General features: G+C 44.5%; 1 protein-coding gene across 1 annotated transcript in view; it reads left to right on the top strand.

Annotated features, from left to right (window-relative positions):
• Positions 1–21,180, top strand: part of LRRC2 (leucine rich repeat containing 2) — a 48,807-nt gene that overhangs the window by 17,983 nt on the left and 9,644 nt on the right. The window contains exons 3-6 of the mRNA XM_002758284.5: positions 7,071–7,278; positions 13,219–13,375; positions 17,633–17,769; positions 20,312–20,457. Coding sequence (XP_002758330.3) covers positions 7,071–7,278; positions 13,219–13,375; positions 17,633–17,769; positions 20,312–20,457 — 648 coding nt within the window. The remainder of the gene's footprint in view (positions 1–7,070; positions 7,279–13,218; positions 13,376–17,632; positions 17,770–20,311; positions 20,458–21,180) is intronic.

Genomic DNA, 21,180 nt, shown 5'->3' with positions numbered 1-21,180 from the left:
CACACACACACACATTGTTAAATTTTTTTGAGACAAGTCTTCTGTTGCCCAGGCTGGAATGCAGTGGTGTAATCATAGCTCACTGCAGCCTCAAACTCCAGGGCTTAAGCAGTCCTCCCAGCTCAGCCTCCCGAGTAGTTGGAACTACAAGCATGTGCCACCAGCCCCGCTATTTTTTTGTATTTTTTTTGCAGAGACGGGGTTTCACTTCGTTTCCCAGGATGGTCTTGAACTCTTGGCCTCAAGTGTTCCTCCCGCCTGAGCCCACTGAGCCTGGTAATATTTTTAAATTTATCATTTTTATTATATTACTTTTAGATTTCATACATAGATCCTGAAGCCCCGACTCACTGATTGCTGGATGATTTTCCCCAGCTCAGCTCACTGGGACTGAGACCTCTAGAGCTGTGCCAGCCAGTGCAGTCAGCAAAATATCTTTTTCAAATGCCTCAGCTGAATGGCAAGCATGAAACTCCAGCAATATCTGAAGTGGTTTCTTAAAAGCCAAACATCTGATTAAGAAGGTGATGTTTACATGTAGACCAGGGGAGCCAGCCCTGCAGAAATCTAAGAACAAGAGTTCCAGGCAGGTATAACAGAAATGTAAATGCCCCTAGGTAAGCATTTTCCAGGATATTCATTGAAGAGCAAGGAGTGTGACTGGGCCAGAAGAGCAAGTGAGGGCAGAGGGGTTGAGGTCAGAGCAACAAGGGGAGGGACACAGGTCCGTAGGGCCTTGCAGATCATACTGTGTGAGAAGATAAGCCAGTAAGAGGTATGTGTGGGCAGAGACATGCAGTGATTGATGTTGTAAGAGGCTCACTCAAGCTGCTGGATAAGTTTGGACCACAGGGAGGTCGGGGTGGGGGTTGGGGGGTGCCAGTAAGCAGAAGATATGGCTTGGACTAGGATGGAAGCAGTGAAGATGGTGAGGAGTGGCTGGATACTGATAGAACTGGCCATATTTGTTGATGGATTTGATGTGTGGTATGAAAGAAAGCATGAAGTCAAAGATGACCCTGAGTTTTTTGGCCAGAGCTGCTGGAAACCTTTTACTGAATTGTGGGGCTAAAGATCTGGAGTTTGTGCTGATCAGAAGTTTGTTACTGGGATGACATGTTAACTTTGAGATGCCTTTTAGACATCCAGGCGGAGATGTTGGAGAGGAAATTTTATACAGGAGTCTAGATTCAGTGAGAAAGTCTTTTATTTATTTTTTATTTTTTTATTTTTTTATTTTTTTTTCAAACCTTTTCATGATTATTTTTTTTTTTTTTGAGGGAAAAAGAGAAGAAGGAGGGGAAAGAAAGAAAAAGAGGGAAAAAGGAATATTACTTCATTCCTAAAATGGGTTTCAATAATGGCCGATCAATATTTTGAGTGTTTAAAGTGGTTAATGCATATTTTATGTGTTTAAAATGGAGACCTCTATTGTGTTTATTTGTTCTGGCTCTGAGTTCAAGTCCTGGATATCATTATCAATTTGTTGTCTCATTGAATCTAAATCTCATTATGTGTCTTATGTATCTGGGTGTTAAGATCTCTTATTGTTGCATTAATCCTTTTACCCTTGCATCCTTGTAGCTTTGAAATCTATTTTATTAAGTGTGAGAATTGCAACTCCTGCTTATTATTTATTTATTTTTGCTCTCCATTTGGTTGGTGAGTTTTTTTCCATCCCCTTGTTTTGAGTCTTTGTATATCTTTAGATATATCATTAGATTTTTGTGGATAATGTATATTTTGTGTGTTTAAAATGGAGAAGAAAGACTTGACTGGAGATATACATGTGGGCATGGTCAGCATATAGATGTATTTAAAGCCACGAGCTGGAAGACATTTAAAAAAAGAGTGCAGTTAGAGAAGAGGCCCAAGGGTTGGGTGTTGGGCACTTGGAAATCCAGAGGCTGAGAAGATGAGGAGGAAGCAGCACAGTATCTAGAGAGGTAGGAGGGTAAGCACAGAGTGAGGTGTCCTGGAAGCCAAGTGCAAAAAAGATTTCGAGGAGGAGGAAGTGATTGGCTGTGTCAAATGCTGCAGATGGATCACATAAGATGAGGACTGGGGTTTGCCCACTGGGTGAACAAAGTGGTGGCCATTGATGACCTTGCTGAAAGGCTTGTTTCAAAAGATGAGTGAGGGTGACTGAAGTGGATTCAACAGGGAGTGAGGGAGAAGAGAACTGAAGCTAGGACAACTCTGTCATGGAGTTTTACTATAAAATGGAGCAGAGAAACAGGCCCATGGGAGAAATGGGGTTGAGGTATTCCCTTTAATACAGGAGAAATAACTGCATGTTTGTGTGCTGAAGGGAAGGATGCACATGAGGGAATACTGACGAGAGAGACCTGCTGTGGCAAGGTCTTTGAATCAGTGGGAGGCTGGCTGGCCTTTGTGATCAATGAAGAACAAGGAGTGACTGTGACTGGGCAGTCCTTCCAGCTGTTCTGGGTTTGGCCATCGATGGGATCTTGGAGTGTTCTTCCGGGGGAACAGAAAGGAAGGCAGAGGCTCTGAGAACAGATGCAAGTAGGTGGTGTGGATGCCCATGGAGTTCGTGGGAGTTCTGTTCCCTTTCATCTATTTTCTCTGTGAACCAGAAAGTTAAGGCCATGAGCTAAGAATGAGGATGAGATGGGTGGCAATGGAGGTTTGACTGAAAGGGAGAAAATGTGAAACAGTCATCTGGGGCTTGGGAAAAGGAATGATCTTGGGAAGTATGGAATGACTGCTGGGCAACAGTGAGGGGCCCTTTGAACAGTGGTTGTCTGTTCAAAGCCAGACCAGTGTGCAAAGTTGTGAGTTTTCCTTCATGTCGTTTACTATGTGGGGGCAGGTGTAGAGCAGAGGGATAGTGGAATATAAACTAAATTGTGGTTTGTTCAAGTGACAGCAAGAGAGGGGCAAGGGGGATAAGGATGCATGCCAGAGGTGATTACAATGGAAGCCATGAAATATATTTTTATAAAAGCCTTATTGAGGGGTAATTGACATCCAATGAACTATTTACATTTAAAGTGTACAATTTGAAAAATTTTGACATACGTATTACCCCATAAAACTGTCCGTGGTCATATTCATCACCTTAAAAGTGATACCAAACCAGGCTTGTTCTGCCTGTGCACAGTAAGCCAAGCACTGGGACAACAGGTTTTGCAACAGAGAAAAGAATTTCTTCATAAGGCTGCTAAGTAAGGAGACAGAAGAACAAATCTCAAATCCATCTCCCTAAAAATAGGGCTTGGAGATATTCATGGGACAGAAAGTGGGGTGGCCTAAAGTGTGGTAAAGTGCGGTGAAGTGGTAGAAAAGGTGAGGTAATCAGGGTCCTACAGAAGCATAGTCAGGCCACATGGTCCTACATAGGGCATATATTCAGGAAATGAAAGTGTTAGCATAATCTAAGGTTGGGATTTTTTGTCCTCTGACATCAAAGGTCAATTTTTTAGCACCCCTGAAAGCCTTGCAAGCTGAGTCGAGCAGTCAGTGGTGTGGACTGGACAGGGGATGCCCCAAGCTCCTGAAAAATAACTTGGGTAACCATTGCCATGGTGATCCATGCATCAGAGATGTTATCTGTAAGGAAGCTAGTGAAAGTTTAGTTATATATTGTTTGGCTTTTAGCTATATAGCTTTTAGGATCGACTGGAAGTAAGTGATTAGAAACAAACAAGGCAGGTTAAGTCTGGTGGGCTTAAATCAGGTGAGCCCTCAGTTTCAGAAGCTTCCTTCTCACTCTTTGTGATCCTTTTCTCTCATCCCTAGCCCCATCCCCCAACTCCATCTCCAGGCAATCACTACTTTCTGTCACTATATTCTGCATTTATTAGAGTTTCTTCTCAAAAACAAATTATATGTATAATTTGTATAATTATACGTATAATTATATGTATAATTTGTTTTTGAGAAGAAGTCACCCTGGCTGGAATGTAGTGATGTGATCTTGGCTCACTGCAGCCTCGACCTCCCTGGCTCAAGTTATCCTCCCACCACAGCCTCACAAGTAACTGGGACTGTTGATTATGACAGATGCATGCCACTATGCTTGGCTAATTAAAAAACTTTTTTGTAGAGAAGGAGTCTATGTTGCTCAGGCTGGTCTTGGACTCCTGGGCTGAAGCCATCCTCCTTCCTCAGCCTCCCAAAGTTACTGGGATTACAGGTATGAGCCACAACACCCAGCCATATATTCTTCTTTTTCTGGTTTCTACCATATTGAGATTCACTCATGTAGCATGTTTCTGTGGTTCATTTCTCTTTATTGCTGAATAGTAAGAAATTACAGTTTTTCATTTATTCACCTGTGAATATGCATTTGGGTTGTTTTCAGTTTGGAGCTATAAAGCTGATGTGAATATGTACACAAGTCTTTGTATGAACATGTGCTTTCTTTTCTCTTGTGTGAATACCCAGGAGTAGAATGTGTGGCTCATACAGTAACAGTACCTTTATAAAAGCCCTTGGAACATGGACGGTTGGTGACTGGGAGGACCCAGCTGTGTCTAAACTGCCCTCCTCTCATGGATCCCCTTTCTCCCCATGCAGCACACCCAAGGAATGAGTCTGCTCCTCTTCCCCCATTACTGACATTTAACCACCCGCCCAGTTCTGCTGTTAAACTTTTGTGACCCTCCTAAACTTGATTGGATGAAAGACTTAGTGGATGAAGCACTAAGCACTAAGCACTAATGAGAATGTCTGTAGGCAGCTGAGTTCCTTTCTAAGGGTCCTCCCAGCTCGGAGTCAGGGCTGTCTTTGGGAGCTGCGGGCTCTGTGCCCTCTGCTTGCCTTCTTGGTGGCTTTGATCCTCTCGTTTCCCTCCTCACTTGTTCTCCTCCGGGCATCTGCACATCGCATTTAGTCAAGAGTGGGAAATTGTGACAATATGAAGCCAAGAACTAATGCTGAGTGCCCAGTGGGTGAAGCCAAAATCAGATAGGATTGAAAGCAAATGGAACTACATAGATGAAAGGTGGACACAACTCACTGAGCCCTGAAAATCCCGAGACAAGAAGGGCCCAGGGAAGGAGGTCGGGCTGCCTCTCCTCCCCTCTCAGTGCCCCTGCTGATCTTCTGACTCTAACTTGTATTAAAGGAGAATTTTCAAAAAAGGCAAAATCATGATTCTGTAGTAGATATAGAAGGAACACCCATTACACACTTTATTTTTCTCATTATTTACAAGAAGGAAACTGTAAAATGTAACAGCCAGCTCAAAGGAGAATCCAAAGGACAGACATTGAGAGACCAGGAGTATTGAATACATTTGAAAACGGAGCGGCTGGGTGTGGTGGCTGACACCTGTAATCCCAGCATTTTGGGAAGCCAAGGCGGGTGGATCACCTGAGGTCAGGAGTTCAAGACCAGCCTAGTCAACAGTGAGAAACCTCATCTCTACTAAAAATACAAAAATTAGCCGGGTGTGGTGGTGAGCAGCTGTAATCCCAGCTACTTGGGAGGCTGAGGCAGGAGAATCGCTTCAGATTGCAGTGAACTGAGACTGTGCCATTGCACTCCAGCCTGGGTGACAGAGAAAAACTCTGTCTAAAAAAAAAAAAAAAAGAAAGAAAGAAAGAAAGAAAAGAAAAAGAAAATGGAGCAAATTGGTGTTTCTGGGATGGGAGAGGGTTGTCTCTCCACTGGGCAGAATTTATGGGTGTTCATGAATAAAAATTATTTGTATGGCTATCAGTTTTCTACAAGTTAACTTTAATTTCTACAGTCATAAATAGCTTAGTCAAAGTCAAAGGTGAATTCCTATAGAATTGGAGAATTCCTACAGAATTGGAGAATCCCCTAGCCATTCCAGCATTTCAGGAAAAGGCTATCCAGCTGTGTTTTGCTTCTTTCAAAGTCTTACATTTCTCCTTGCACTTGACAGTGCCTGGTGGTCCATACCAGGACTTCCTGCGTACCCAGTCCTGGAAGATGGTCTTGTCCTAGTGCAGTAAACCTTCAGACCCCTCCTAACCACTCCATTGGCAGACTTGCCTGTGCCCCACAGTGCCACCCTACAGCCGGACTGAGACTCCGAATCACCCTTCCTTCAGATAACAGTGGAGAGTGTCCACACTAGGATTGTTCTTTGATCACGGGGCTTACCTTACACTTATTTAGTGTATATACTGCCTGGGGCTGTGTGGAGACCAGGTCTGCACCTGCAACTTGTTTCTAAAGTAGCCCCCAGAAGACCTGGATCCTGACTGCCACCTGGTTCCCAGTTGGGCTGGGTAGGGTCTGGAATGCTTTTCTGAGTGTGGAATGCATCTAAGCCCCATCAAAGGTAGGCTACCTTATTTTGAGTCAGGCAACATCTGTGTTGGATAGTTTTGTAGGAAAACCACAAAACATCTTGTTTTTGCATCACGTGGAATATGTTAAAGGCCTCAAACAGAAAACGAATTCCTAAATGAAGAAAGGCCGCCAGGTGCAGAACCCTGTTCTGACAGCTCTGTGGGTGTCTGAAGGTCTGTGAGACACACCGGCTGCCATCCTGGAGCTTAGCATCAAGCTGGGGGATAAGCTGTGGATGGGAAAGCTCTAAAAGGAGAGGTCGGAAAATTAGCGACAAATGGGTGGTGAGGTTTGGTGGGGATGCTGAGTCCTCAGCCAGCTCCCGTGTCTGAGTGGACCTTAGGCCCATCTACAGGAGCGAAATTCCCCAAGGCGGCTGACGGTTGACATTCCAAAGTCAGGTGTTTTATACACTGGGGCTCCTCTGTATTTCTATTCAAATGCCCCTAAGAGATCAGCAAACCCCTGTGGCCCTGCAGTTTTAAAAAACTTAGGTTAGCACAATATATAATTTCGAAGGAAATTATAATTACACGCATAGCCAGAAATTCCATCTAACCCATCCTCCACGTTTTAAGTTAAAGTTACTAATACTTCACAAAATGGTTTAGGGTTTTCCCTACACCCCCATAGCAGGGAGGAGAGAGGAAGGGAGTGCTTACGAAGGCCTGGGAATGACAAGGAGAGTGCCCACGCCCAGGTGGCTGACTCACTTCTCTAGGCAGGTGACGGCCACTCCCCAGGAAAGTAACTGTAACCTCTGCTGCTGGTTTTAGGATAAAGGAGGAGTGGAACTTTGTGGCCGAATGCAGGAGGAAGGGCATCCCCCAAGCTGTGTACTGCAAGAATGGCTTCATAGACACCAACGTGCGGCTGCTGGACAAGATCGAAAGGAACGCTCTCACAAGGCAGAGTTCGCTTCCCAAGGACAGAGGCAAACGGAGCAGCGCGTTCGTGTTTGAACTTTCTGGGGAGCACTGGACGGTGAGTTGAGGCAATTCTCGTCCAACGCAGTGCTGTGGCTGGTGACTGCTGCTCACTTTAGCCCAAGGATGAATGAATGAATGCTCTTGCCTTTAGAGAACCTCCCAGTGGGTAAGAAACAGCCAACGACTTGCTCTGACCCAGTTCTCGTGTCCCTTCCTCAGTGAAATGCAGGGCAGTCCTGCAGTCCCCTGCCCTAGACACCTAACATAATTATTTGCCTTTAAAAACATTAATTTAAGTGATAGCACCTTTCATTCATCTAACACTCTCAAAGTGGGCAGTGACTTACTTGCCGAAGTGCTGTAGGGTGGCAAAGAAATTTCTGTAGATCCTTTATCTGGTTTCCCCGTCCAGAGATTCTGAGGCCAGGAAAAAGACAGTCCCCTTTCTTTCCTCAGGTCCCAGCTTCTGCTCCCGCACCTGCGGCTTTGCTCGGCAGGGTGACTCTAGGGGTTGTCTGTGAGCTGATATTTTCTGGTTGAAGCAGTACCTGGGCTTGTAGGATATGTCTGTGTCTGGGGAAGCTTCCCTGGCTCAGGATCTTGGGCTGTTGCCCATTTCACTGGGACAGGGTTCCCTGGGACCTTCCCGCCATCTCTTTCTACCCTGCCATTTTGTGTCTTTTTTTTTTTTCTCTGAGATGGAGTATAGCTCTGTTTCCCAGGCTGAAGTGCAGTGGCAAGATCAGTTTCCCAAGTAGCTGGGACTACAGGCACACGCTACCATGCCCGGCTAATTTTTGTATTTATTTATTTTGTAATTTTAGTTTTTGAGACGAGGTCTCACTCTGTTTCCCAGGCTGAAGTGCAGTGGCAAGATCTGTTTCCCAAGTAGCTGGGACTACAGGCACACGCTACCATGCCCGGCTAATTTTTGTATTTATTTATTTTGTAATTTTTATTTTTGAGATGGGGTCTCACTCTGTTTCCCAGGCTGAAGTGCAGTGGCAAGATCTGTTTCCCAAGTAGCTGGGACTACAGGCACATGCTACCATGCCCGGCTAATTTTTGTATTTATTTATTTTGTAATTTTTATTTTTGAGACAGGGTCTCACTCTGTTTCCCAGGCTGGAGTGCAGTGGCAAAATCTGGGCTCACTGCAGCCTCCCTGTCCCAGGTTCAAGTGATTCTCCTGCCTCAGCCTCCTGAGTAGCTAGGATTACAGGTGCATGCCACCACACCTGGCTAATTTTTTGTATTTTTAGTAGAGACAGGGTTTCACCATGTTGGCCAGGCTGGTCTCGAACTCCTGACCTTGGGTGATCCGCCTGCCTCGGCCTCCCAGAGTGCTGGGATTACAGGCAAGAGCCACCTCTCTGGGGCTTTGAATTTTTTTCTAGATGTGGGGTTTTGCCAGGTTGCCCAGGCTGGTCTCAAACTCCTGAGCTTGAGCTTATTACCCTGCCATTTTGTGACTGAAAGGACTCAGTGAAGAGACTAAATATTTGGCATGACCTGGGGCTGTCTTTTATTAGCTATGTGATCTGAGGCGGTTTTTATAATTTGATAAAAATGTATATCACTTTGATGGGTTTTTATCATTCTTATCAGTAAAATGCTGCTAATGCTTGCCCTGACCCGATCTGAGGGCTGTTAAGAGGATGAAGTGCGTGACTGACTATTCTGTGAAGTGTGCATTTACTGTAAACCTCTTCGCTGTTCTTTCTCTTGCACCCCCATTGTTGAGGTCAGTGGGTACACAGCCTGCCTCTTCTGGGGCACGAAGGGAGGCATGTCTGGATTGTTAATTCGATACCATTGGTGAGTCATTCTCATCCTCCAGTAAACACCATCCTGGGTGAGGCACTTACCCTGTAAGGGTGTCTCAGTTCACCTGGAGAAGCTGCCACAAGCCCTCACGTTTCACAGTCTATCTTCTGAAAATCACTGTAAAGACTATTTAACATGCTCGGTATGGCAAGGGGAATGGGAAGATGGTTAGGATTCAGCAGGCCCTGGGGAGACCCCCGTTGTGAACCAGATGGATGGTGTCCTCACGACCTGCAATCTCTTTTCCCCATACTCCATCCCCTAAGCTATACTCTGTTGTGACTGAGTCCGGGAGCATCCAGGAAGACTCTGGGCCCCACATATTCATTAGTGTGAATTTCAGTTAACCCTTTTCCTCCCCCAGAGACATTGTGGCACTGAGGGAGTTGTGGCCTTTGCAGTCACACCAGCCAGCGTGCCCGGTCCCTGCAAGAGGTCAGGAGGGAAGGAGTAGGCTGTGGAGCTTCTGGGGCCTTGGGGACCAGGTAGAGAGAGATCTGCTGGGGCCCTTAGGGGCCACACTCTGTGTGAGGCGCCACACTCTGTGGTTGTGTGGCCAGGTTGGGCTGGGGACTGGGGAGTGGTCATTCCTGTTTTGAGCCAGAAGCTCTCAGACCCTGGACCCTGCTCTTTTAGGGGAGAGCCTCAATTTTGTTTTCCAAGCTGCCAATAGGATTTTTCATTTTTACTACCACGTTTTTAATTTCCCAGAACTGTTTGCTCTTTGTTTTTTCAAATGGATGAATTTGGTAATGTGGCCTTATTTTTCCACTTTTACAGGTGTCTCTTAATTTTGGCTTTTACAATTTTGTTCTGTTTCTACTTTGCAGGATAATGGCTTTTCTTAGATACCTTGGGATCAATCTTTTTTTTTTTTTTTGTCTTTTTGAGACAGAGTCTTGCTCAGTCACTCCAGCTGGAGTGCAGTGGCATGAACATGGCTCACTGTAGCCTCCATCTCATGGACTCAGTGATCCTTCCCCCTCAGCCTTCTCTGTAGCTGGGACCAACAGGTGCATGCCACCACACTTGGCTAGTTTAACCCATTTTTTAAAATATGGAGTCTCACTTTGTTATCCAGGCTGGTCTTGAACTCCTGGGCTCAAGCGATCTTCTTGCCTTAGTGTCCCCAAGTGCTGATTAGTTTTTATTTTTTATTGTTTTATTTTTCATGTTGGGGGCTGTGTTTTCTTCTTTCAGAGTATCCTTTTTGTTTTAGGGTGTGTGTCTTTATCTTGCACGTTGGGACTTTTCTTGGTGGTCTGGAGACACAAGCTGACCAGAAGCTCTGAGTGTGTGTTGAGCACGCTTAGCTTTTGAGGACGTTGCTGTAAAATCTGCATCTCACTGGTGCTGCCCCTCTCCTATTCATGATTAGTCACGAATGTTCGTGACTGCACATTATTGATTTGTCTGGAGCTATGAGAGCCTACAGAAAAGGACATTCTCAGTTCCTGGAACGGAGAGAATCTTAGCATTCGTCACTCATCATCTGATTGCCACCTCCCTGCCTCAGCTGTGCCCGAGGTACTCTAGTTCAGGGACATGGTTGAACCCCCTCCAATGAATAAGCTGCAATTTCTTACAGGTGGAGAGCAGAGGCAATTGCCATGTGGTATGGATGAGGGTCGAGGTTCTGGTCTTTGGACTTGGAACCTGATCTCTTTCTTTGGGACCTGACTTCAGCTTTCACTTCCAGGGGTACCAGGCTCTTCTACTGCGGAGTCTCTGGTGGCTTCCGGTTGTATCTCAATCGTTTCTGCTGCTGGTCTAAGATTGATCAGCTCTGGGAAGCCAGGTCACCATCTTCCAGCTGTCTGGTTAGCCATACTTTGCGGCTGATGTCTCCTTTCCCTTTCTCTTTGCCCTTCTGCAGGGTTTATGCCACCTAAAAAGTTCTTGTGCTGTTGTCTTTAACGAAATTTCGGAGAAGAGCAAAAGTATATGCATACATTCAATCTGTCATTTTTACTCAGTTCTTTTCATTTCTATTTAACATGATATCCTAATATTTTCCTTTTTTAAAATTTAATTTAATTTTGTTTTATTTTTGAGATGGAGTTTTGCTCTTGTTGCCCAGGCTGGAGTACAATGGTACAATCTTGGCTTACTGCAACCTCTGCTTCTCAGGTTCAAGCAATTCTCCTGCCTCAGCCTCCTGAGTAGCTGGGATTACAGGCATGCATCACCATGCCTGGCTAATTTTGTATGTTTAGTAGAGACAGGGTTTCTCCATGTTGGTCAGGCTAGTCTCAAACTCCCGACCTCAGGTGATCTGCCCACCTCAGCCTCCAAAAGTGCTGGGATCACAGGCGTGAGCTGTCGCACCTGGCAATCTCCTAATATTTTTCTTGTTAAAAATAGTCGTGAACATAATTTTAGACAGTGTAATAATCTTTTCTGTGTGCCATTATTGAAAGAGTGGAATGAGATAAGTTACTTATGAGGGCGTCAGTACATTGAAGTTTAAATGAAGAGATGGTGATTATGAGCCCGTGGTCAGCTCCCTGTTGACCCTGCTCATTTTGTCTCAGTTCCAGGAGGCAACCTTCTGGTGTGGTGTGGGTTCCATTCAGATCAAGAGGTGTTGGGACAGTTTGCCAGGGCCAGACGGGGGCAGGTGGTAACTAGCAGTTGGCTGCAGAAGCAGTGGCACAGGGCCCTATGCTTGGTTTAATGCTCTGTGCTCACCTTCTTGAACTTCTTAACTTTTAACAAGGTGCCCACATTTGTTGTTGTTGTTGTTTGAGATGGAGTCTCACTCTGTCACCCAGGCTGGAGGACAGTGGTGCAATCTCAGCTCACTGCAGCCTCCACCTCCCGGGCTCAAGCAGTTCTCTGCCTCAGCCTCCTGAGTAGCTGGGATTACAGGCACCTGCCACCACACCCAGCTCAGTTTTGTATTTTTAGTAGAGATGGGGTTTTAGCATTTTGGCCAGGCTGGTCTTGAACTCTTAACCTTGAGATCCACCCGCCTCAGCCTTCCAAAGTGCTGGGATTACAGGTGTGAGCCACCACACCTGGCCAGTGCCTGTATTTTCATTATGCACTAGGCTTTGCAAACTTGGTATCGGGTCCTTACTGTAAGTGATTCCCTTAAATGTCTTTGGGGTTTCAGTTTTCTTCTTCCAAAGGGGCCCACTTTGCCTGTCTTATGGTACCATTGCATGAAATAGTACTAGAGTGAAAGCACTTTTGCAAGTTAACAGCTTAACCCACACACAGGACGGCAATGATTGTAAAGCACATTACAAGTACCAAGTACAAAAAAGAAGGATCACTGTGGACTCCATTGCTTCCTCCCCGTGCCCTTTAACTCCCATGGAGTTTTCCACACATCATCCCATCTCCAGCCTCTGCTCCAGCCACTCTACTGATGGTGTGCCTTGGTCAGCTTCTGAGGTCAGGGGACCTGTGTGTCTCGTCTTTGTCTCACCCCATCTCAGTGCTGAGCTCCCCTCGCCTGCAGTCGGGGCTCGGTAACTCTTGGTGAATTAGATTTCTTCAGCAGGAGAAATCGCCTCCCTAAAGTCTTTAAACGCTTCTTCCTCAACCCCCTTACAGTTTTAGCCCAGGGCACTTGAACTCAGGGAGGCCTCGGGCACTGAGTTCATCAATGTCATTTCAGCAGTGGAGGCCCAGGGAGGTGGCGTGACTGGAAAATGGCGGGGCCAGGTCTCCCAGCTGATTGTCTTTCTCATGCTCTTTCCCTATCATAGACTCTTAAGAATATGTGGAAATTTGGCACAGCAAATATTCAAGGTTTATTAAGTATTTATAAAAGCAACTACAGAGAAAAGGAAACGAAGCACAAATTTTGAAATCTAGTGTATAGATATACTTTAGGGGATGTTAAATTTGTATGTTGCAAATAAATGACACATATGGTGGCTCTGAGTGTGAGTCTGGTTGTTTATGTTCACTAGGATTTGATTTTAATAACAGCGTGAATTCACAGCAGTTTTGAAATAGGGCTAATGTACTGCTGTGAAATTTATGACAACTCGTGTCTTTTGTTTCTTTTGGAAATGGATGGAGTGCTGGTGGTTATGCTTCACGCTCTTGTGTCTGCTTTCTTACCTACTGTTTTAAAATAAATGCTTGGCTTTACACGGCTTTGTGCACATGGAGGGGCTGGTTCTGATTGATGTCATTCTTTCTATTTTAGGAGCTCCCAGATTCATTGAAGGAGCAGACACACCTGAGAGAATGGCACATAAGCAATACCCTGATTCAAATCATTCCTACATATATTGAGCTGTTTCAAGCCATGAGAATTCTGGATCTGCCAAGAAACCAAATCTCACATCTTCCAGCAGAAATTGGTATGTCAGCTTAGCAGGGGCCTTCGGGCCTCTTGTGTGTGAAGCAGGTGGCATCGGGCAGGTGACAGACAGTGTGCAGACACCGCGTTTCCTCTCCAGCTGCCCCAGGAAGTGGCTGGGCAGGGCTGTTTCAAGGCTCCCCAGAGCTGCTTGTTTGCAGCATCCCTTTGGGCCGTGAGGTCAGCATCTCACCTGTATAACTCAGCACATGGGACACTTGCCAGTTGCTCAGAAACCAGAAGTCTCATGAGTGAGCAATACTTTATTTAGGAACTCTGTGTTTATTTTCGTTTAGTTTTAAACCTATAAACATGCAATATGCTTATTATAAATGGAATGGATGGTTCCTACATTAGTCCATTGATAAATCTAGTTTAGCTTATGATGTCTTTTTTTTTTGAGACAGAGTTTTGCACTTGTTGCCCAGGCTGGAGTGCAATGGCACAGTCTCGGATCACTGCAACCTCTGCCTTCTGGGTTCAAGTGATCCTCTTGCCTCAGCCTCCCAAGTAGCTGGGATTATAGTCCTGTGCCACCACGCCTGGCTGATTTTGCATTTTTTTTATTTTTTTTAGTAGAGATGGGGTTTCACCTTGTTGATCAGGCTGGTGTCAAACTCCTGACTTCAGGTGATCTACCAGCCTCGGCCTCCCAAAGTGCTGGGATTACAGGTATGAACCACCATGCCCAGCCTGCTTCTTTTTAACAGATCAAAATTTTTATCATTCTCTGTCATCAGTCAGTTGTATTATTTAAAATGAAAATGACAGTGATCATTATTGCTTCTCTTTCTCCTGGGGTGTGAGGAGTGAAGGTCTGGGGCTGCACGGAGCTCCGTTCTTACACACGTGCCCTGGGACTAGTGGTTTCGCGTAGTTATGTGAAAATTTACCAGAAGCCAAGACCCTGTGGGACAGAGGTGGCTTGTGGGGACTCTGGTGTTTGTATACGTCTTGCTGTCTGTGTCAAGACTACAAGGCTCTGACCACCTTCTTACCCAAGCCAATCTTGCAGTTGTTATGTGCATACTAACCTCGAGGAATGAGGCGACACTTGCCCCCAGGCAAAGAGCAACCTTGCTAACCACTTGCTGTAAAAGCAGTGGGTTCCCCAAGCTCGGTGTTCTCCGCTGTGATGTATATGTGCATAGCATCTATCCGGGGCATCTGTGTCACGCTTAGTAGGCTTGGCTGTAAGGAGAACTGACATCAACACCCTGTCTTGGACCAGGAGCCTTGCGTCTTCTGCCAGTATCCATGAAATGGGAACTAGCTTCTAATCAGGGTAAAATCAAATTCTAGACCCAACAAGGACAAGAACTTCTGTTTCCTTGACCAGTTTCTGGAAAGGTAGAAAGGACCTTAGAATTTTTATGACTGAAAAGTACCATTGTAATATTGGGGTTCAGGGTGTCCTCAGCTCCCCTGAGAGGATGTTTCTCCAGGTTCTTGGTCTCCTGCCCTCTCAAGAATGAGAAGGGACCATGGCACAGTGCACAGTCAATGCTGGACTCAAAACTGTAGAAAGTGATTTATTTAGAGAGAGAAAAAGGAGAAGGAGAGAGAAACAGCTACCTCACACTGAGTGAGAGAAAAGCCGCTCTCACACTGAGTGTGAAGGGTTCCCAGAGGGGGAAAACCAGAGAAGGAAAGCTCCTCTCACACTGAGTGAGAGAATCCAGAAAGATGGAATCCAGGAGAGGAAGGCAGCTTCCACAGTGAGTGGAAGGGAAGAGATAGAGAGATGGAGTTAGCTTCCACAAAAGAGTGTTCGTGAAAGGAAACCCAAACATGGAGTCCGAAGGGGTGGGGAAGAAGGGGACTTTTAACCTGGAAGGAACCCCCACCTTCTCTAAGACCCCGGGCCAATGAAAGGAGTTCCTTAGAACTTCTGCTGGGGTGATTGACTCTTAGTTTCTTCCTGTGCCCATGAAATTGAAACAAAAACCGTTAAATCTCCCGGATGGAGATTGTTGGGAGGGTGGCATCAATAGCCATAGGAAGTTCTTGCCCTTAAAACTACGCCCCCTGTGGACCTGGAAAGAGAACACCTTCCCTCACCATTTTTAACTTGTTAGGGGTCATTTACCTCCTGCCCCTTTATTTTGCAAATTTGAGAGACCAGGTCCCACTGATGTTAGCTGATTGAATCATTGTCATTTAGATATTACACTAAGGAACTTCTTTAGAGCCCGGGCCAGAAGCCAGATTTCACTATTTGCAGGTCGTTTTGGGGCAAGCTCATACTATATTTAAATAACTGGATAGCGTTTCTGAGGACGGAGTTACTTTTAAAAAGACTTTTTAGGCTGGGCACAGTGGCGCATGCCTGGAATCCCACCACTTTGGGAGGCTAAGGCCGGCAGATTACTTGAGTCTAGGAGTCTGAGACCAGTCTGGGCAACGTGGAGAAAACCCATCTCTACAAAAAGTAAAAAATTAGCCAGGCATGATGGCATGTGCCTGTGGGAGGATCTCTTGAGCCCAGGAGGTTGAGGCTACAGTGAACAGTGATGGCACCACTGCAATCCAGCCTGGGTGACAGAGCGAGACCCTGTCTCAAAACAAACAAACCTTTTCAAGTAGGAAGGTTCTGTCCTTATATATCTGAGAAGCCACAGAGGTTGACCTAGACTCAGGGATCCTTGCTACCCTGTCACCTGGGCTTCGGAATCCAGTGGTTGGCAGCAAGACAGTTGTGGTATTAAGCATGGAGCCATCAAAAGTGGAGGTGTCAGGGCATCACCATGGGATGAGTCATGCTCACAGTTGCCTGGAATTTCATCAGAGGTGCTCCACTTAGTATATATCTTTGTTCATCTCTTGAAATGCCTTCCTTGAAGTTATTGCCAGCCAGATTAACATTTGTTCTTTGTAACTTCCCACACTACGCCAATGTAATATCCATTCTTTCCTTGTGAGCCAGTTTGATTTGAGCAGTGGTTTTCACCCTGGCTACACCTTAGAATCTCCCAAAGAGCCTTAAAAATCTAAATGCCCAAGGCCCACAGCAGACCAGCATTACAAAATTCCCTACACGATTCCCACGTGCAGCCATGGTTAAGACCACTGGTGGGGGAGTGAGGATGCTCTCCTTGCATACTTGGGGGAGGAGTAGAGCTTGGTGGGTGAGGGGTATCCACAGGAGACCAATGTGGGATTGAGGGACTATACTTAATCTCTCTGCTTTCGGTTTCTTCATCTGTAAAGTATGGATAATGGTTGTCATTTAGCTGTTGTGAGGATTAGATAAGGCAATAAACGTCAACATGTTGGTTACAAAGTTGTTATTCCAAGTGATTAGTCAAGTGATTATTCCAAGGCACTTGAGTCCTGTTGGAGACATGAGGTCATCATCCCCACAGACCTCATTAATGTGCAGGGAAAAATATTCAAACGGTCTAGAAAGGTGTAAAATGTAAAACCAAGCCTGGAACAGAAAACCAAATACCGCGTGTTCTCACTCATAAGTGGGAGTTGAACAATGAGAACACATGGACACAGGGAGGGGAACATCACATACCGGGCCTGTCAGGGGGTAGGGGACAAGGGGAGGAAGAGCATTAGGACAAATACCTGATGCATGCGGATCTTAAAACCTGGATGATGGGTGCAGCAAACCACCGTGGCACATGAATACCCATGTAACAAACCTGCAGGTTCTGCACATGTATTCTAGAACTTAAAGTAAAATTTAAAAAATTTAAGAAAAGAAAGGAGGGAAGGAATAAATGAAGGGAAAGAAACAGAAAAAAAGAAAGGGAGGGAGGGAGGGAGGAAGGAAGGAAGTAGGGAAGGGAGGGAGGGAGGGAGGGAGAGAGGAAGGAAGGAAGTAGGGAAGGGAGGGAGGGAGGGAGAGAGGAAGGAAGGAAGGAAGTAGGGAAGGGAGGGAGGGAGGGAGGAAGGAAGGAAGTAGGGAAGGGAGGGAGGGAGGGAGGAAAGAAGGAAGTAGGGAAGGGAGGGAGGGAGGGAGGAAGGAAGGAAGGAACGAAGGGAGGAAGGGGTGAGCTGCACTTTGAGTACCATACAAACATTCTGCTTTTCATTTTCAGTGCAGTATTCAATGCATTACAGGAGATATTTAACACTTTGTTATACAACGGGCTTTATGGTAGATAATTTGGCCCAACTGTAGGTGAATGTAAGTGTTCCAAGCCCCTTTAAGGTAGGCTAGGTGAAGCTATGATGTTTAATAGGTTAGGTGTGTTAAGTGCATTCTCGACTTATGATATTTGATGGCAACATTTTCTGATGACAGGTTGTTTGAAGAACCTGAAAGAACTCAATGTCAGTTTTAACCATCTGAAGAGCATTCCTCCAGAATTGGGAGACTGTGAAAATCTAGACAGACTGGATTGTTCTGGAAATCTAGAGTTAACAGAGCTGCCCTTTGAAGTAAGAAATAAACATTTCTGTGCTATGATTTACTTTTATTTGGTTTATTACATGGGATGGTCTATAACTTGGCAAGAAGTTTTAACATGAAACCCATCTTTATTATACCACCTTTTCCTGACATTTCAATCACACTATACTGGTCTTTAAAACTTTTTTTTTTTTTGAGATGGAGTCTTGCTCTGTCACCCAGGCTGGAGTGCAGTGGTGTGATCTTGGCTCACTGCAGCCTTTGCCTCCTGGGTTCAAGTAATTCTCCTGCCTCAGCCTCCCGAGTAGCTGGGACTACAGGTGCGCATCACCACCAAGCCTGGCTAATTTTGGTATTTTTAGTAGAGACGGGGTTTCACTATGTTGGTTGGGCTGGTTTTGAACTCCTGACCTCAGGTGATCCAGCTGCCTTGGTCTCCCAGAGTGCTGGGGTTATAGACATGAGCCACTGCGCCTGCCCTTCTTTAAAAACATTTTATACAAGGCCAGAACCTGAATTTAAGTTCAGAAATGCTATCAAAGGAAAACCAGGGAAAACGTCACACAATACATTTTTATTTAATAATTGTTGATGCTTGTAATATATGATACCTGTTGTCTATAGCACAGATCCTGATTTATTTATCCACAACGGTAAGATTGAAAATAAAAGGAGTAAAATTTTTTTATATATTCATAGAAGGACTTGTAGATCCAATGCCATTGTGATTTTTCTTATTCTAATTTTCATGAAAGTCTTAAGTTGTTTCCTTAAATATCTTCAGTCAGTTATTTTACATTCTAAAAATACGTTTTCTACATTTACTGTAAAAAGAAAAAAGAAGAGAGAGTAACGGCAATTCAGTCTGTATTTTTCTGCTGATCTGATCACCCTGGCAACACGGTCAGAAACTTCAGACTCAAGTATGGGCTCCCAGACTCTCTCTTGACTGATTGTTCACCATCACATTACCGCCTTCACATTCATTTTCTAAATTCAAAACAAGCAAAATTAGAACGTCCTATACAATAGAATGAATCTGGCCTGTGTCTCACGAAAGCAAATCTGGCAATATGGAAGTGGGTTTTATATTAAGCTAAATTGTGTCTATACTTTTTTTCCCTTTACATTTCAATAATACCTCCTACTGGTCCACCTGGCTCCATAGTTCATAACAATTTTGAAAGTGTATTCTAAGGGTCAGCTCAGATTTTATTCATGGGCTCTCAAAATAAGTCAATCAAAGGTAGTTCCAGGCTGGGCACGGTGGCTCATACCTGTAATCCCAACACTTTGGGAAGCCGAGGTGGGTGGGTCACTTGGGGTCAGGAGTTTGAGACCAGCCTGACCAACTTGGCGAAACCTTGTCTCTACTAAAAATACAAAAACTAGCTGGCAGCAGGCACCTGTGATCCCAGCTACCTGGGAAGCTGAGGCAGAAGAATCGCTTGAACCAGGGAGGTGGAGGCTTCAGTGAGCTGCGATCGCACCACCACACTCCAGACTGGGCCATAGAGCAAGCCTTCATCTCAAAAAAAAAAAAAAGATAACTCTTCTATGTTTCATAGTATCACTAAACTTACAAAACCAAATCTAACCACAAGATACTTTTCCTGCTTTGTTCAATACCTTTATAGATTTTCATTTGAAATAAAAATATGTTTCTATATGTATTTCAGTTACATGTTAAAAATAAAAGTTTTATGGATATAAAACACAAGCACTAGCGCTTTCTGGTCATTTGCCAAAACTTGTCAATGCCGTCTCCAGTAAGTCATTCTACTACGGGCACTTTCTGTCTTCTGTGATGTTGTACATGCAGCTCCCTCACCTCCGTTTCCTTCTTTCTACCTGTCAGGGAACCTCAGGACCCAATGTGAATGCTCCATTCCTTGTGAAATCTTTTCTTACTCCAGGCCCTTACCCCACTGTGATGTTGGGCAGATTAGCCATATATTTCTTTGTTACCAAACATTGCAAGTTGAAAACTTCTTCACGTTAGTTCTTGCTACATAAAATTGCACTGATTATTTTATTTATTTATTTTGAGACAGGGTCTCGCTTTGTCACCCAGGCTGGAACTCAGTCATGGCTCCCTGCACCCTCAGACTCTCAGGTTCAAGCCATACTCCCAATTCAGCCTCCTAAATAGCTGGAACTACAGGTGTATACCACCACACCCAGCTAACTTCTGTATTTTTTGTAGAGATGAGGTTTTTCCATGGTGTCCAGGCTGGTCTTGAACTTCTGGGCTCAAGCAATCTGTCTACCTCCTCCTCCCAAAGTGCTAGAATTACAGGCATGAGCCACCACGCCTAGCCTGCACTGATAATTCATAGCAATATAAACTCCTGGAGGGCAGCCGCAGTGTACCACTTCTCTTAGCTTCCCTAGATATACACAGTGAATGAATGACACATATAGGGTGCTCCAAAATACGTACGGTATTGATCTGTTTTGCATGTATTCATAGAAATGCCTTTGGGAAGAAACATTTATCTAACAATTATTAGTTGAACTTAATTCCCACTCTTATAAAAGTAATTAGAACATTTTGTTCTTCTTTTCTAGTTAAGTAATTTGAAGCAAGTTACATTTGTAGATATCTCAGCAAACAAGTTTTCCAGCGTCCCGATCTGTGTCCTGCGGATGTCTAATTTGCAGTGGTTGGATATCAGCAACAATAACCTGACTGACCTGCCGCAAGATATAGACAGGTAGCTACTTGCATTCTAAGGTGAGGTGTATGTGTTAGTTACTAACGCTTCAAACACTGTTAACATTTAAAACATGTGTAGTACATGAATGTTCTTTGGAATTAACTAATTTTCCAGAATTCATTGTTTCCAGGAAATCAGTTTCCAAGGAAAGCATAGAGTAAGACAGTTTCCAGTTTGCATCATACACGTATTGTTTATGTGCATCTGAGCACGACGTCTTCATTGCTTCGATGACCTTTAATTTGCTTTGGTCTTTCATAGAATGGCACCATTAACTTTCCTTCACTTTACAGAAGTAGAAAAGTCAATTTATTAAGTGTAGAATGGAAACATATCACTTTATGTTATGTTTAGAATATCAGTGAGGACAATTTTTATTAGTTTCATTTATTGATTCATTATACATAAACTTTCAAACAAATTGATATGCTTAGCCAGGTTTTCAAGTTATATTCTTTACAATTAAAAACATGCATATTTAAACATTTTTATTTTTTGTTGAGACAGGGTCTTGCTTTGTTTCCCAAGCTGATCTCAAACTCCTGGGTGCAAGCGGTCCTCCTGCCTTGGCCTCCCAAAGTTCCGGGATTACAGGCATGAGCCACTGTGCCTGGCTCAAATTTTATTCTTGTAGCTATTTCATGTTTTTAAAAATAAGCATTACGCTGAATCATGGAAGATTCAGTCATTCATTTATAAGTTGTTAGGCTCCTGTATGGC

Source organism: Callithrix jacchus, chromosome 15, assembly GCF_049354715.1.
Source record: "Callithrix jacchus isolate 240 chromosome 15, calJac240_pri, whole genome shotgun sequence".
NCBI classification, from domain to species: Eukaryota; Metazoa; Chordata; class Mammalia; order Primates; family Cebidae; genus Callithrix; species Callithrix jacchus.
This window is presented reverse-complemented; position numbering and strand designations above follow the sequence as displayed.